This window comes from Mugil cephalus, chromosome 14, assembly GCF_022458985.1.
Source record: "Mugil cephalus isolate CIBA_MC_2020 chromosome 14, CIBA_Mcephalus_1.1, whole genome shotgun sequence".
NCBI classification, from domain to species: Eukaryota; Metazoa; Chordata; class Actinopteri; order Mugiliformes; family Mugilidae; genus Mugil; species Mugil cephalus.
The window spans coordinates 21,413,507-21,428,082 of NC_061783.1; the positions used below are offsets into that span (position 1 = coordinate 21,413,507).

General features: G+C 36.6%; 2 protein-coding genes and 1 pseudogene across 2 annotated transcripts in view; all 3 read left to right on the forward strand.

Moving 5' to 3' along the window:
- LOC125019714 (major histocompatibility complex class I-related gene protein-like) overlaps positions 1-14,576 on the forward strand; it is a 118,646-nt gene that overhangs the window by 77,575 nt on the left and 26,495 nt on the right. The window lies entirely within an intron of this gene.
- Positions 1-14,576, forward strand: part of LOC125020296 — a 69,910-nt pseudogene that overhangs the window by 39,213 nt on the left and 16,121 nt on the right.
- Positions 4,546-11,406, forward strand: LOC125019721 (major histocompatibility complex class I-related gene protein-like). The gene is made up of 8 exons (XM_047604687.1): positions 4,546-7,458; positions 7,653-8,417; positions 8,639-8,908; positions 9,470-9,748; positions 10,118-10,420; positions 10,647-10,754; positions 11,052-11,069; positions 11,175-11,406. The coding sequence occupies exons 2-8, from the start codon at positions 8,357-8,359 to the stop codon at positions 11,207-11,209; spliced, it is 1,074 nt and encodes a 357-aa protein (XP_047460643.1). The 5' UTR covers positions 4,546-7,458; positions 7,653-8,356; the 3' UTR covers positions 11,210-11,406.

A 14,576-nucleotide genomic window follows, 5' to 3' on the forward strand; every position in this document is an offset into this window, starting at 1 on the left:
AAGTAATATATTTGTTTTTAATTAAAAGATCTTTCTAATGTGAAAAGTTTATTTTTTCAGTCTCCACCAGTTTTATCGGTAACAAGACTGTACACACCCGATGATGATGATGATGACCTTTAAATGTGAGCGCACCCAAACTCTCACAGCAGTGACTTGTTCTCTTGCAGCTCAGTGTATTGATTGAACTTTAATGTGTATGAAGATCCTAATGAATAGGTTTAAATGCTGAACCAATCATCTGAGCTGGTTTTAGTTCATACTGTGATTTTGGTTGAAAACACATTTGTATCTGTGAATAAATAATTACAGTCTTTCCAATAAAGCAAATGAGAAAATCTGAATGTGTCTATAGATCTTATCATGTGTTTCTGCTTCATCTTCCTGCTTGTCTCTACTTGTCTGCTGCTAAAGTCCAAAACACACCAGCTCAGGTAACAGAACTTGACACATTGGACATGATGCAGTTCATCACCTGAACAACTCACAACACTGACATATGATTAATTAGAACTGCATCTAAAATCACTCTTTTTGCATCGTCATCATTTTATTTCTACGTTATTACAATTATACTTGAAGAGTTTTACCTTGGTGACCATTTTTCGGTTGTTGTCGCCCTCTAGTGGACCACCACATTAAAGACATTTTACCAACTGATTACAGTTGCACATGTTTTAAATAAAGTTATATAAAAAAAAAGTCCCCTGACACTGTCGGACATTTTACTTCCGGGTTCAGCCAGCTCCCTGTCAGCTGGAATCTTGACCATATGTGAAATAAGATGATTAAGTTAGTTTTGCTGCTTCTCTTGTGCCATGCCTCATCACCAGGTAAGATCACATTCACATTCTTCATCGTCTTCCCTTTAAATTATTTCTGCTCGACTCACAACTTTGCTGCAGCCTCGAAGTTAAGTTTCACTTTCAGTTCAACTAATAACCCTAATAAACCAGTTACTAGATGCTTCATATGTGTGATTATGTTTTAATTATGTGTTTACTGACGCTATAAACCTTGACTGCAGCCATGTGAGCCGTGGTTCGTCAGGCCAGCCTCAGTCTAAACTTTCTTGGGCGTCTACTCGTGTACTTACGGAGCAGGCATGGATGTTGATGCATATGTCACCACAAAACCTTCATAGGTTACGACATTTTTTGACTGGATTCTTGTTGACAGCCCCCCTCTCTATTAAGTCATTTACTGCATAATTTGGAAGAAAACTTGCCACCTTATTTAATTTCTCATATTCAGTCATAAAACACTTTCCTTCATATATTTGCTAAAATATTTTCTTGATCCTTGCTCACACTGGTCCTGACTACTACTGTACAATAGTTCAAGTAATTTTACTGTATAATTTTGAAGAAGACAAATTCACCCAGCCTAAAAGCATCCCAGTTCAGTTCCTCATATTCAGTCATTGACATTAGTCATTACATTTGATAACACTACAGTTGTAATATTTCCATTATTATTTGTAGAGATTTGCTGCTCTGGTATAGATCTGTTAGTGATTCTGATTAGATCTGGTATTTTTGTGTTGTTCTTATTTAAAAAGGAAAACAGGATTTATTTTCCAAATACCTTTCAATATCACAAATAGGATTTAAAAAAAAGAAAATTTCTTCAGTCTGTGCAGTGAAGTGAATTGAGGACAGTAATGATCACTGTTAGGAAGAATCAAATCAATATTTTTGTATAGTTACTGAAGAAAAAATATGACAGTTTGAATGTAAGTCAGTAGAATGTGTCAGCATGCTGGTTGATTTTGTCATTCACTTTCATTAAAACTATACAATACAATTACTTGAACTATTGTACAGTAGTAGTCAGGTTCACTGTGAACAAGAATCAAGTCAATATTTGAACACACAATATTTTATATAATCTGTGTCGTCCATCTGGTGAGTAAAACATATTTAATTTTTGCTGATCTAAAAAGCTGTTTCTGCTTTTTATTTACTATGAATGGACCCTTTACTCAGTTTATTTCTGACCTTACAGAACAGCTGAGCTCTCTGAGAAACTGAAACCTGACTGACAAACACAGCTCACTGAGTCACTACTAGCATTAGTATGTTATAAGCATGTTTATATAATGTCTTACAATACGAACACACGTTGTCAAAAACACCTGATACTAGATTCCTGAGGCCACGTTTGTTTCTATTCTAAGACATGGTCTCATGGAGTCTGCTGTGCTGCTTCTACTTTATATTTTTTCATGTGCTGACCTTTAGCTTCAAATGAGGAATCAGAGATGTTTATGCAGTCTGGTATTGACTGTTGTAATACACTTTTTACATCTCTTAGTGAGTCATCCAGCAGTCGGTTGCAGGTTATGGAGAATGCTGCTGGTAGACTACTAACTGGATCAAATAGACCTTCTCATATCAGCCCTCTTCATTTTCTCTGACTCCTTGTGGCTTTCAGAAAACTGTTTAAAGTTTTCTTGTTAAGGTTCCTGTCTAATGTGATTAAGTTTTTTATCAGATTAATTAATGACTGTACAGCTGGAGTCCAGTGATGAGTCATAACAACACTGAACATGAACAAAGAGCCTCCACAGGGTTGATCCAAAACTCTGATCACACCAACGAAGACCACGTCTTAATTGATGAAAGTTAGTTTATTGGTAGACAGGTCATGAGAGAAATGGATGGAGGGATGAGAAGGGGAGGAATGAAGTGAAGGGCTGAATGTGTAAACATGATGGTAGAGGAACCCAGGGATTGAGACTCAGGGTGGGGGCACATCTCAGGAGGCTTCAGATCCTTGTTAAACTGGTTCCTGTAATGAAAGATGGAAGAGGAAGAAAAGGAAAGAGAGGGATGGGGAGGGTGGGGGTTGAGACCTGAGACAGACAGAGAGAAGGTTAGGACATAGTTTTATAGCTACGTTATAATAAAGTATTGATAATAATACTTGAATATCAGTGTCATATGTTTAACATTGGACATGTCTAACATTTCAGAAATGTCCCCATTTTTCAAAACATTTAAATATGTGTCAAATGTATCGATATTTCAGAATCAGAAATTCTGTACTGATGTTTGTTGGTTGAAGCTGGATTCTGCAACAGATTTCAACATTTTAATGTTTTGTTGTTAAAGGTGACAAGATGTTTTTCACTGTGTTCAGTTCTCAGTGTTACCAAGTTTTATTTAGTTCAGTGCCAAAACACAAAGTCACAGAGTGAATGTAATGATAGTACACAACTTAAAATGGTATTTATGAAACACCAGCTCAGTCACAATAGTGTAGCTACTTTACATCAAGGCACACACAATCAAAAAATGTTTTTGTAATTCCCATAGTTTTCTGTTTCAGGGTGTGAGTTACAGGTTTTTCTTGTAACTCATCTTCTTTGCTGTCATCTTGTTGTGTTGAACATAAATACTACAAGTCTCTAAGCTGTAAAGATGAAGAAGTTTCCTTCAACATTTAACGTGAAATTGACTCTGTTAAAACTTCAGATTGTTTTTCATGGTTTGAATCCTGTTATTTCAAGGATTGTTTATGAGATGAAGAAATAGAAAATAATTTAGTTTCACATCAAAACCAGCTCTACCTTTTGGCTCAACGACTTCACTCTCACACCTGACAAATGACAAGAAAGAAAGACACACAGTCACTACAGAAAACCACCTATTTATTCATAACTAAAGGAAACTATAGACTAACCTTTATTTAAACCAACAAAACAAGACAAGACAGAGTAAACAACAAGAAACACCAACACTTGGCTTCATAGAATGACATTTAAAAAAATAAAAATAAATTACAACAAGAAATATTTTTGTTCATTCTTCACTGATGTATAATAAGATTTAAAATCTTGAATTGAATCCTCTCCATATAAATTTAACATATTTACCTGTAATAATTTACAGATTAACTAAGGAACACTGGAATCAAACTTATCTATGAAGTACATGGTTTTATTATAAGTAAATGTATAAGGTCAAAGGAAACTGGGTTAAGAGTTTGATAACTGACCAAGAAACTGAGGCCAGTTAATGTGTTTTAGTCCCAGCAGATACAGTGTAGATGAAACATGTGATCTCAGTGTTACCAAGTAGACTGGTCTTCTGTAACAGGTTCACTATCAGTCACCTCTCTGAGTTTTATTTGGTCAGTACTAAAACAGTCAACCACAGTCACAGAGAGAATGTAACGCACCTTAAAATGGTTTTCATGAAGTTAGACCTCTGTGACAGAGCTGTGTATCTGCTTCATCTGAAGGTGTTTATCTACTTATCTGCTGCTCAGAGAACACACCATGTCTCCAGCTCATGTAACAAACCTGACACATTGGACATGATGCAGAATCTGAACTTGAAAACTCTCAACTCACTGCCTCACAAAATCCAGTAATATCTGCAGCACAGACATAGCAGTCGTCACTGATGTGGTGGTTAGCACTGATGCCTCAGTAAGAAGATCTGGGTTTGAATCCAACAGGGTTTTTCTTTCTGGGTGGAGTTTGCATGTTCTCCCTGTGTCTGTGGGTTCTCTCTGGGGACTCTGGCTTCCTCCCACCTCTAAACACATGCTCGTTAGGTTCACTGATTCTAAATTGGTCGTAGGTGTGAATGTCTGTCTCTGTGTGTTAGTCCTGTGATGGACACAAAATGAATGAGTAACAGTAATGGTTTTGAGAAAGTTAAAACAGCTGATGATTCTTTTAATGCTAATGCGACTAAAAGTCGACTCTGAGTTTTGGATCATTATCATTTATCATCAGATCCTCTCCTTCCATTTCCTTTGAGATCATTAGGTGCTGGGAATCAGTTCTCCCTGATCTATAGAAAATCTAAATAAGATCATATAAATAACTAAATAATATCTGTAATGTTCATTCCTCCTTAAGTGTAAGGTGACAGTTTCTAAATCTCCTGTAGTCTGAGCCCATCTTAATCAATGGACTAATCACCATCCTTTAACTGTAACTAGAACAATTCCAGTGGAGAACAGTTTATCAGTTGTACGTGTTCAGGCTACTTCCGCATTAAACCGGACCACTATGTCTACCAGGCGTTTCCCTCTCCTTTTTATTGCTCTGGTGTTGCCATTTGTTCTTACAGGCTCATTTATTTGTATTCTTATTTATTTAAAAAAAAGCTTATTGTATTGAACATTTTACAGCAAATCAACATATTTTACCAACTAATTACAGTCGTTGTCGTATCAGAACCTGTTTGCTGCAAATAAAGTTATATAATAATAGTAAAAAAACAAACAAACAAAAAGAAACATTACGCAGTCGGTGGACACTCCCACGTGTACTTCCTTCCAACTGACCAGTTGGAACCTTGACCTCATGTGAAATAAGATGATGAAGTTAGTTTTGCTGTAAGATCACATCCACATTCTTCATCGTCTTTTTCTTTAAATTATTTCCACTCGACTCTGTTCCACAGATCTGCTGCAGCCTCGAACTATCATTTAGTTTCACTTTCAGTTCAACTAATAACACAAATAAAACACTTACCAGATGCTTCATATGTGTGATTATATTTTATTTATGTGTTTACTGACGTTATAAACCGTAACACGGCTTCCTGTTGTCATGTTTTCTTGTGCGTCTACTTGTGTACTTACGGTACTGGCATGCATTTCTGCTCATGTGTCATATTCTCTGTCCTGTCTCCAGTGAACCTCACTTCTCTTTCCTACAATACCACCTTAATACAGTGTAAACTATTTAACACAAAAAAAAATAAACCCAAAATAATTTCTTATCATTTTAAAGGAAACGAGAGGTGAGTTTTACTCAAAGTCTCACGAGATATTCGTAGTGTTTAAACTTCCACACGAAGAGCAGGATGCAGGAGCACGGAGTTAATAAGGAAATAGTTGATATAAATACCTCAACAATACATGAAATACATTCACATAAAATCATATTATTATAAATATCACGATTAAAATGATTCAACATCCAATAACAGACGTCTTTAGAATATGTCTAACATTAGTCTGTTGAATTATTTCATCAACATTTAGTCATAAATTGTTTTACATCCTGTGATAGATAATGGAGCCTGATCAAATGTACTGAAAACCTGTTTTATTTACCCACTTAACCAAGAGAACCATTATTATTATTATTATTATTATTATTATTATTATTATACAGACCATGTGACTCGTGTGGCGTTTAGTCCTGACTAGACACGCCCCCTACTGGTGATATTGTCTGAACTGAACGTGAATTACTGGGTACATGATGATGGATTAATATTTCCCAAATATCACACTTCACTTAAAAGTATTATTAATTATTATTTACGGTTTGACTTCGCTGGCGGTTTGACAGATAGCCTCCCATTAGCCTGGCTAACAAACCGCAGCCCAGCTAGAAGGCTAGCCTAAGGCTAATTCCTTAGATAGTTAACTTCAGCTACCGGACTGGCTATATTGGGTCCTGACACCGATCATAAGAATAATTCTCCAAATTCACTTACCGGACTACTTAACTATTATTTTTTTATGGACCAAAACCTCAAACTCAGCCGAAAGATTGTCATTGGCTCAGGTGAGGCCTCTGGCAGCGGGAACGCCCTTAATTATGCAGAATTTTAAACCTTAATAAAAAATAAACGAATGAGTTAGAAAAAAAAATCACCCCCCGTACAGTTGTCACAAATAGTAAAATAAACCATTGACACCAAAGTCGTTTTTTGTACCAGGCAGTCAACATGTTTAATAATGCTGTAAAGTTGGGCTTTTTAACATGAGGGTCTATGGAGATTTGCTTCCTTTTGCAACCAGCTTCAAGCGGCCACTCGATGAACTGCAGTTTTTTTGCACTTCCGCATGAGCTTTATCGCTCAGCCCCGGAGTTTGCCGCCTGATAAGAGCGCGAAAACACTTAAAACACGACCAAACATTTATCATCCAAACAACTGAAGGTGAGTGAAACTATTTTATGAACGTATGCAATTGGAAACACAAGATACGCTTTTGGTCACGTCTGAAAAATGTGGTCATCTAAAAACGATTTCACACTCATACGTATCCATAGTGATTCAAGACTTTTTTCCTGACATGTTACAAGAGTGAAATGATTTCAGCCCCCTTATTTTCGACCTATAATTTTAAAAGAATCGCTAGTACACTATAATATTAATTCAAGCAAGCTGACAGCAACACTATTGAGTTAATATTTAATTCAGTGTTGTGCTTTTGCTTGACTGTCCTATCATTTTTGCTCTTCAGTCATCGAAATAATCCCCCAGCAGCAAGCCCTAAGCAGCAATGATGGTGGACTAGATGATCCAGATGAGGCACAGACAGGAAATGAAGAGAAGCAGCTGCAAATAGAAAGGGATCCAGAGGAGTTAGATGAAGAGGTCAGCAATGAAAGTGATGGAACAGAGCAGGAACAAAGGACAGATGAGAGTCAGGCAGAGAATAGTGCTTCCTCATCTACATGCACTGGACCATCAGGTTAGTGATGCTAAAAGAACATTTGCTTGTTTGGACAAAAACAGTATGTACATGAAGACATGTTTAGTCAGGGGTTCATCATGGGTTTTAATTTTTTTTTTGTATTAATCAGATTCTCCAATGTCATATAAAAATCCTATTGCTGTTTCTTTATTGCTCTGGTGTATCTGTTGACATGTTTTGTCTTTCTCCAGATATCAGCCAATGTCGGCAAGAAGCACCAGCGCAGCCAAAGTAGAAACTGTTTCCGAGGACCTTGGTGGGGGACAGGAGAGGAAGCTTTAAAGTACACAGCAAATTGAGAAGAGTTGAATTCGTGGTGTTAAACTAGACACACACTAGTGGAGTTAATTATACTCTGGGTAGAGTTAATCCATTATAATTAACTCTCAGCTGATAAATAGTTGTTGTCATAACTGAGTGTCAAAAGGAAGTGTCACTAAATCAAACCTCTAGGTGTAAATGTTTAAATATTAACTCCGAACTTCTTACTCTAAACTCTGATCCTGTATTTAACACCTCAAGTGTAAACGCTGACTTTACTGTGTAGCCTGGTATGACATTCATCCTTGGCTGGACTATTCCAAAATGCTGGACTCGTTGTATTGTTACGCCTGCAGACATTTCAGCCCCCCTAACAGCCAAGAGACAGTTTTTGATTGAGTTTACAAAAGTTACAATCCATGTATATATATATGTATATATCCATGTTTTTCTGTCAATGCATGAGTTTACTACCCAATTAAAATTGTTGAAATTGTAAACACTGTTATTAGTGTTATTTATCCCTTCTCTGCATAAAGCATATGGCTTTTTTTCCTACGTTGTATGTGTCCCTCTAACACAGACACACAACTCTTTACCAGCTGATGGCCCAATGTCTTCATCAAAATAAAAAATGCAAATGTGGATGAAAACATTGTTGTTGCTGCTTCTCTTGTGTCATGTTTCATCACCAGGTAAGATCACATTCACATTCTTTATCATCTTTTCTTTAAATCCTTTCCACTCGACCTTACATGTTGCTCTGTGTCATGGCTTTAACTGTTCTCACACAGTTGATGTTTTACCAGACTCCTTCTACCAAATGAAGCCTAAGTCCATATTTTAATTAGTATTATTTATATAATGCTTATTATTTTATTTAATAGAGACATTATATTTGATATTTGTTCTACAGTGAAACACTCGCTGAAGTATTACACCACTACCTCCTCTGGAGTCCCAAACCTTCCAGAGTTTATGATCGTAGCAGAGGTTGATGACATCCAGGTGGGATACTGTGATGGCAGCAACAAGATAGCAGAACCAAGACAGGACTGGGTGACAAAATTACTTGATGACAATCTTCAACTCAGGAAATGGCACACTGAGCAGTGTTTTCAGATTCTACCTCCCCGGTCCAAACACATTATGAACACTTTGATCCAGAGCTTCAACCACAGTGAAGGTTCAGGTAGGTCTACATATTCCAGGTTTTATTCACAGTTGGTTTGTGAAGGACATTTCTCTCCACCAGTCATTTAGAACTGAAGGAGCTTCTTGGATGAAACATCTCCAAGAAACTCAGCAAGTCCACCTTTTAGTTTTAGTTTGTTCTTGACGTACCATGTCCTGGATGACTGAGAACCTTCACATTCAACAGTGGTCACCAGCAGATGGTTCCCATTTATCAGTTCAACAGTCTTGGATGTAAAGAAACTACTTTAGTGTGAATGACAAATGAACCATCTGATCTGATCTAGTTCATCACATTTTCTACCAATCAGTAGAAAAGCCCTCGATAAATACAAGACCTCCACTGACTGTGTTTGACATGAATGTCTTGACTGTTTGTTGAATGACTGCCCATAAATAAAAAAGGTCATGATGACTAAAGCATGCTATTGAAACCATTCAGAATACACTGCATCGTCTACAAACCAGAGCATCACACAATGGATCATCATTTAAAATCATCTTCAGATATTTATACATCACTGTTCATTGTTGTCTGTTGTCTCTCTCTCAGGTGTTCACATTTTACAGCTTTTAGATGGTTGTGAATGGGAGGAAACGACTGGAGAGGTAACTGGTTTTGGACGGTTTGGTTATGATGGAGAAGACTTGATTGAACTGGATCTGAAGACGTTGACGTGGACCGCTCTGAGACCAGAGGCTGATATTATCAAACAGAAATGGGATGAAGATACAGTTAGAATGAAAGACTATGTGGATTTCCTTACTCATCTTTATCCTCAGTGGCTGAAGTTGAGTTTGAAGTATGGGAACAGCTCTCTGCTGAGAACAGGTAGAGTCACATGACCTGATGTAGTTTGGTGAACACTATACTGTTTATTGTATATTTGTTGTATTATCAGTTGAGTGAGTCTGACTCTTCTTCTGAGAAAGATGAAGAGATGTTTGACAAGAAAGAACTAATCACTTCACTTTTTATTACTCACCATCATTGGTTCAATATATTCTTTAATATATTTTATGACCATAGATCAGCTCCATCTGTGTTTGTGGTTAATCAGCAAAGATAATGATTTCAATCAGCAAAAATGATCATGTTAGAAATATATAATATGTAACTGATTCCATGTATGTACTGGTTAATTTCTTAATAATCTAAATTATTTTTGTTCCTCTTCCTCCTCTATTTCTTTCCCTGCAGACGTCCCCTCAGTGTCTCTCCTCCAGAAGACTCCCTCCTCTCCAGTCAGCTGCCACGCTACAGGTTTCTACCCTGACAGAGCCAGGATGTTCTGGAGGAAAGATGGAGAGAAGATTCATGAAGGAGTGGAACATGGAGAGATCCTCCCCAACCATGATGGATCCTTCCAGATGAATGTTGACCTGGACATTTCATCAGTCTCACCTGAAGACTGGAGGAGGTACGACTGTGTGTTTCATCTCTCTGGTGTGGAGGACGACATCATCACCAAACTGGATGAAACGCAGATCAGAACCAACTGGGGTAAGAGGACATCTCACAACTGCATTAGTTATGTCTTAGCCAGATTCATTAACAGTTATTGGGACCTTCTTATTAATTTTAATAAAACCTTGGAGACATTCATAATTTATAATTTATTTTCTTCGGCATTTTGCTTTTGTTGTATGCCGTAATTGCAGCAGAGAAGGGCAAAAAAAACATTTATGGACAACCTGCTCTTATCTGTAGTTTGTTCTTTGTTCAACAGAGAATCCCATCACCACCACCATCATCATCATCATCATCTCTGCACTGGTTGTTGCTGTTGTCGTCGTTGCAGCAGCTGCTGGATTCATGGTTCATAAAAAGAAACAAGGTGAGCGTCTTTGATTCAGTCTTTGAGTTGAATCCTACAGTTTAAAGCATCCAGCAGTAAAAGCTGAGTAAGTCTCAGAGTCAGGAGAAGTCAGGAGAACATGACTATACTATGATGATGAGGGAGAGAAGTGATGAAGAAAGAAACAAAGTGAGAACTAAACAGAAGAGCAGAGTGGATTTATTCTTCAGGTTGAGTGAGTAGAAGAGGATCATATTCACTGGAGATAAGATGATGAAAGATATTCTGACATTAACAACTGGAAGTGAAATGACCTGTCTTTACTTTTCATTTCAGACCAAAAGGCTCCACCTGGTAAGTAAAACTTATTTTATTCTGTTTCATCTGATCTAACAAACTGTTGATGATTTCTCCAGACTATGAGTTGACCTTTAACTCTGTTTGTTTCTGACCTTACAGATAGTGAAGAATCTCTGAGCTCTCTGAGAGACTGAATCCAGAAACCTGACTGACAAACTCAGTTCACTGAGTCACCTTAGAGTATATGGGATTTTTATTATTTATGCATCAACTTATCATAGTATTAGTACTAGAGTCAAAGACGTATAAGGATTTTAAAAGTGAAACTAAATCAAAATCAGCTGCTATTAATAATAATAAAAGAACAACAGTACAACATCAAATCAATGTCTTAAAACCTACAGCTACTGAATTGATTAACATGTCCATTCTCTATAACAGAGGACATGTCCTGGGTAACAGAATATCTTCGTTACCCAGGAAGGACAAAACAACTATTTTTCCTTCATAATCGGGCACTAACTGGGTCTACTGTGTAAAACATTAGCTCAATCTTCAACACATCAATGTCATATTTCACATGAAAAAGGTCATTTTAAAATTAAAAAAATTATGAATGTGTTATTAGCGTTATCCAGAAAGACACATCATGGTGATACATCACGTACCACTGAGCGAAAAGGTCAAAATATCAACATTTTAAGAGAGATTTATTGACATTGTTATCTCTTTTGGGGGTCCTTTAGAATCTGTTGGCTGATACAACACCATGTAACATGAATGTCCAAATCAAATTATGGTTATATAGCCACTTTATGTGTGATACACAGGAAGGACATTTGAGAATCCAAAAATGGGGACAAAAGTATTTCTTGAATAAAAATGTAAATGAGCTTAGTGTTGTTACTATATTTGTAGGTGTCATTACAAACACCAACACAATTATGTCCCAGTGTATCATTAATGCCTTTATTAAGATGTATGACATTTTTAGCATAATTTTGTACTTAGATCTTTAGCCCGGAAGTTATCCAGGATGGACAGTTTTGTACTTTTGAGCTAAATAGGTCCTTAAATTTGAATTTCTTTCAGTAAATACTCATATGAGTAAGTAAAGTGGGGAGAATTGAGTAACAAATTGTACTTTTTAATTTTTTTTATTTATTTTTGCTATTATAAATATGCCTCGGACACCAGAATTGACATGTCTTGTCTTTGACCCACTAATAGTAGTGTTACTAGAATTAGTAGAAGTATGTGTTCATATAATGGCTTCCAATACCACAAATACATTTATACACTACATACTTTGCTGAAAACTCCTGATACTAGATTCCTGAGGCCACGTTTGATTCTATTCTAAGACATGGTCTCATGGAGTCTGCTGTGCTGCTTCTACTTTATATTTTTTCATGTGCTGACCTTTAGCTTCAAATGAGGAATCAGAGATGTTTATGCAGTCTGGTATTGACTGTTGTAATACACTTTTTACATCTCTTAGTGAGTCATCCAGCAGTCGGTTGCAGGTTATGGAGAATGCTGCTGGTAGACTACTAACTGGATCAAATAGACCTTCTCATATCAACCCTCTTCCTTTTCACTGGCTCCTTGTGGCTTTTAGAAAACTGTTTAAAGTTTTCTTGTTAAGGTTCCTGTCTAAGGTGATTAAGTTTTTTGTTTTATCAGATCAATTAATGACTGTACAGCTGGAGTCCAGTAATGAGTCCTAACAACACTGAACATGAACAAAGAGCCTCCACAGGGTTGCTCCAAAACTCTGATCACACTAACAAAGACCACGTCTTTATTGATGAAAGTTAGTTTATTGGTAGACAGGTCATGAGAGAAATGGATGGAGAGATGAGAAGGGGAGGAATGAAGTGAAAGGCTGAATGTGTAAACATGATGGTAGAGGAACCCAGGGATTGAGACTGAGGGTGGGGGCACATCTCAGGAAGCTTCAGATCCTTGTTAACCTGGTTCCTGTAATGAAAGATGGAAGAGGAAGAAAAGGAAAGAGAGGGAGGGGGAGGGTGGGGGTTGAGACCTGAGACAGACAGAGAGAAGGTTAGGACATAGTTTTATAGGTACGTTATAATAAAGTATTGATAATAATACTTGAATATCAGTGTCATATGTTTTACTGTCTAACATTTCAGAAATGTCACCAGTTTTCAAAACATTTAAATATGTGTCAAATGTATCAATGAATGTTTAACTTTTTAATAAAATCTTCAATTTTTCAAACATTGTCTCCATTATTCACATTTAGATTAATTCACATCATATTTATGACACTAAACTTTGGGTAAAACTACATTTTCTGACAGATTCTGAGGAAAATAAAATCTAGTTTACTGTGTGTCCATTATATCGATGCAGAATAAGAACCAGCAATAATGATTCATCTGAAAAGACAATAGTGCTGTCACTGATCTTTTTCTGACAACTCTACAATAAATGCTGCTATCCACTGCAGAACAAAAGTACACACCAGACCCTGTTAGTCAGTTATGTGTCTACAGACCAGATCAAACTACCTTCAGCATCACAGACCACTTTCTCTGACCTGTAATGTTTGTGTCTCATCATCTAATTCTCTGTTAAACATTTAGAGCCACCTTCCTCTCAACTAATTACTATATATTAGACGCTTCTTTTCAGAGTCAACATCCCACAAACACATTTATATCAAATTATGTGATTTAGAAACATTCAGGTCAGATTTCACCCAGAGGTCAACAGGAATGTTAAGTAGTGAGTTGTGGGATCATAAGTGCGTTGTTTCAAGTGTAAACTATGTTTTAATTGATTTCACATTATCAACCCCAGCACCACTACTCTTTATCATGGATTTACTGCATCTAAAATTAAATGTTCATTGTTCATTAATACTAAAGGCGAGTTTAATTATTTGTGTTCTGTCTCCACCTAGTGGACACCGGTGGTAACTACTGGATGTTTCTATGAGGCAGGCCACAGTGTATTCGGTCATATTTATAAGAACTGGACAAATCAAAACGTGAACCTGACGATAAAAACTAAACATTAATTATTAGAGTTCAGCTTAAATATGAATGTGTGTGTGTCAGATTTCAATCCATCAAATGTCAAAGCTTTGGTGGCGCTGGAGAAAAATCAGGAGATCAAATCATCATTTTCAGTTTTAATGAACTTTAATAATAATACATAGTAGATGTGTGGATATCTATTTAACACACACAACAAAATAAATAAATAAAATAAAAATATATCAATTCTAATCATTTTAAAGGAAACGAGAGGTGAGTTTTATCCAAAGATAAAATATTTGCAGTGTTTAAACTTCCACACACGTCAGCAGCATCCTGGAGAAGAGTTGGTTATGATTGTTATTATTGTTGTTACTATCAATATTATTATTAATATGATTACAGACCATGTAACTTGAGTGACGCTGGTCTTCATTCGCCCCCTACTCTACAGCAAAATTCACAATTGCTGATCAACAGCAGATCATATCTGTTGGGCTTCACCTTTTTTTAGAAAGCAAGATGAACAAATTATTTTTTTCCCTCTTAT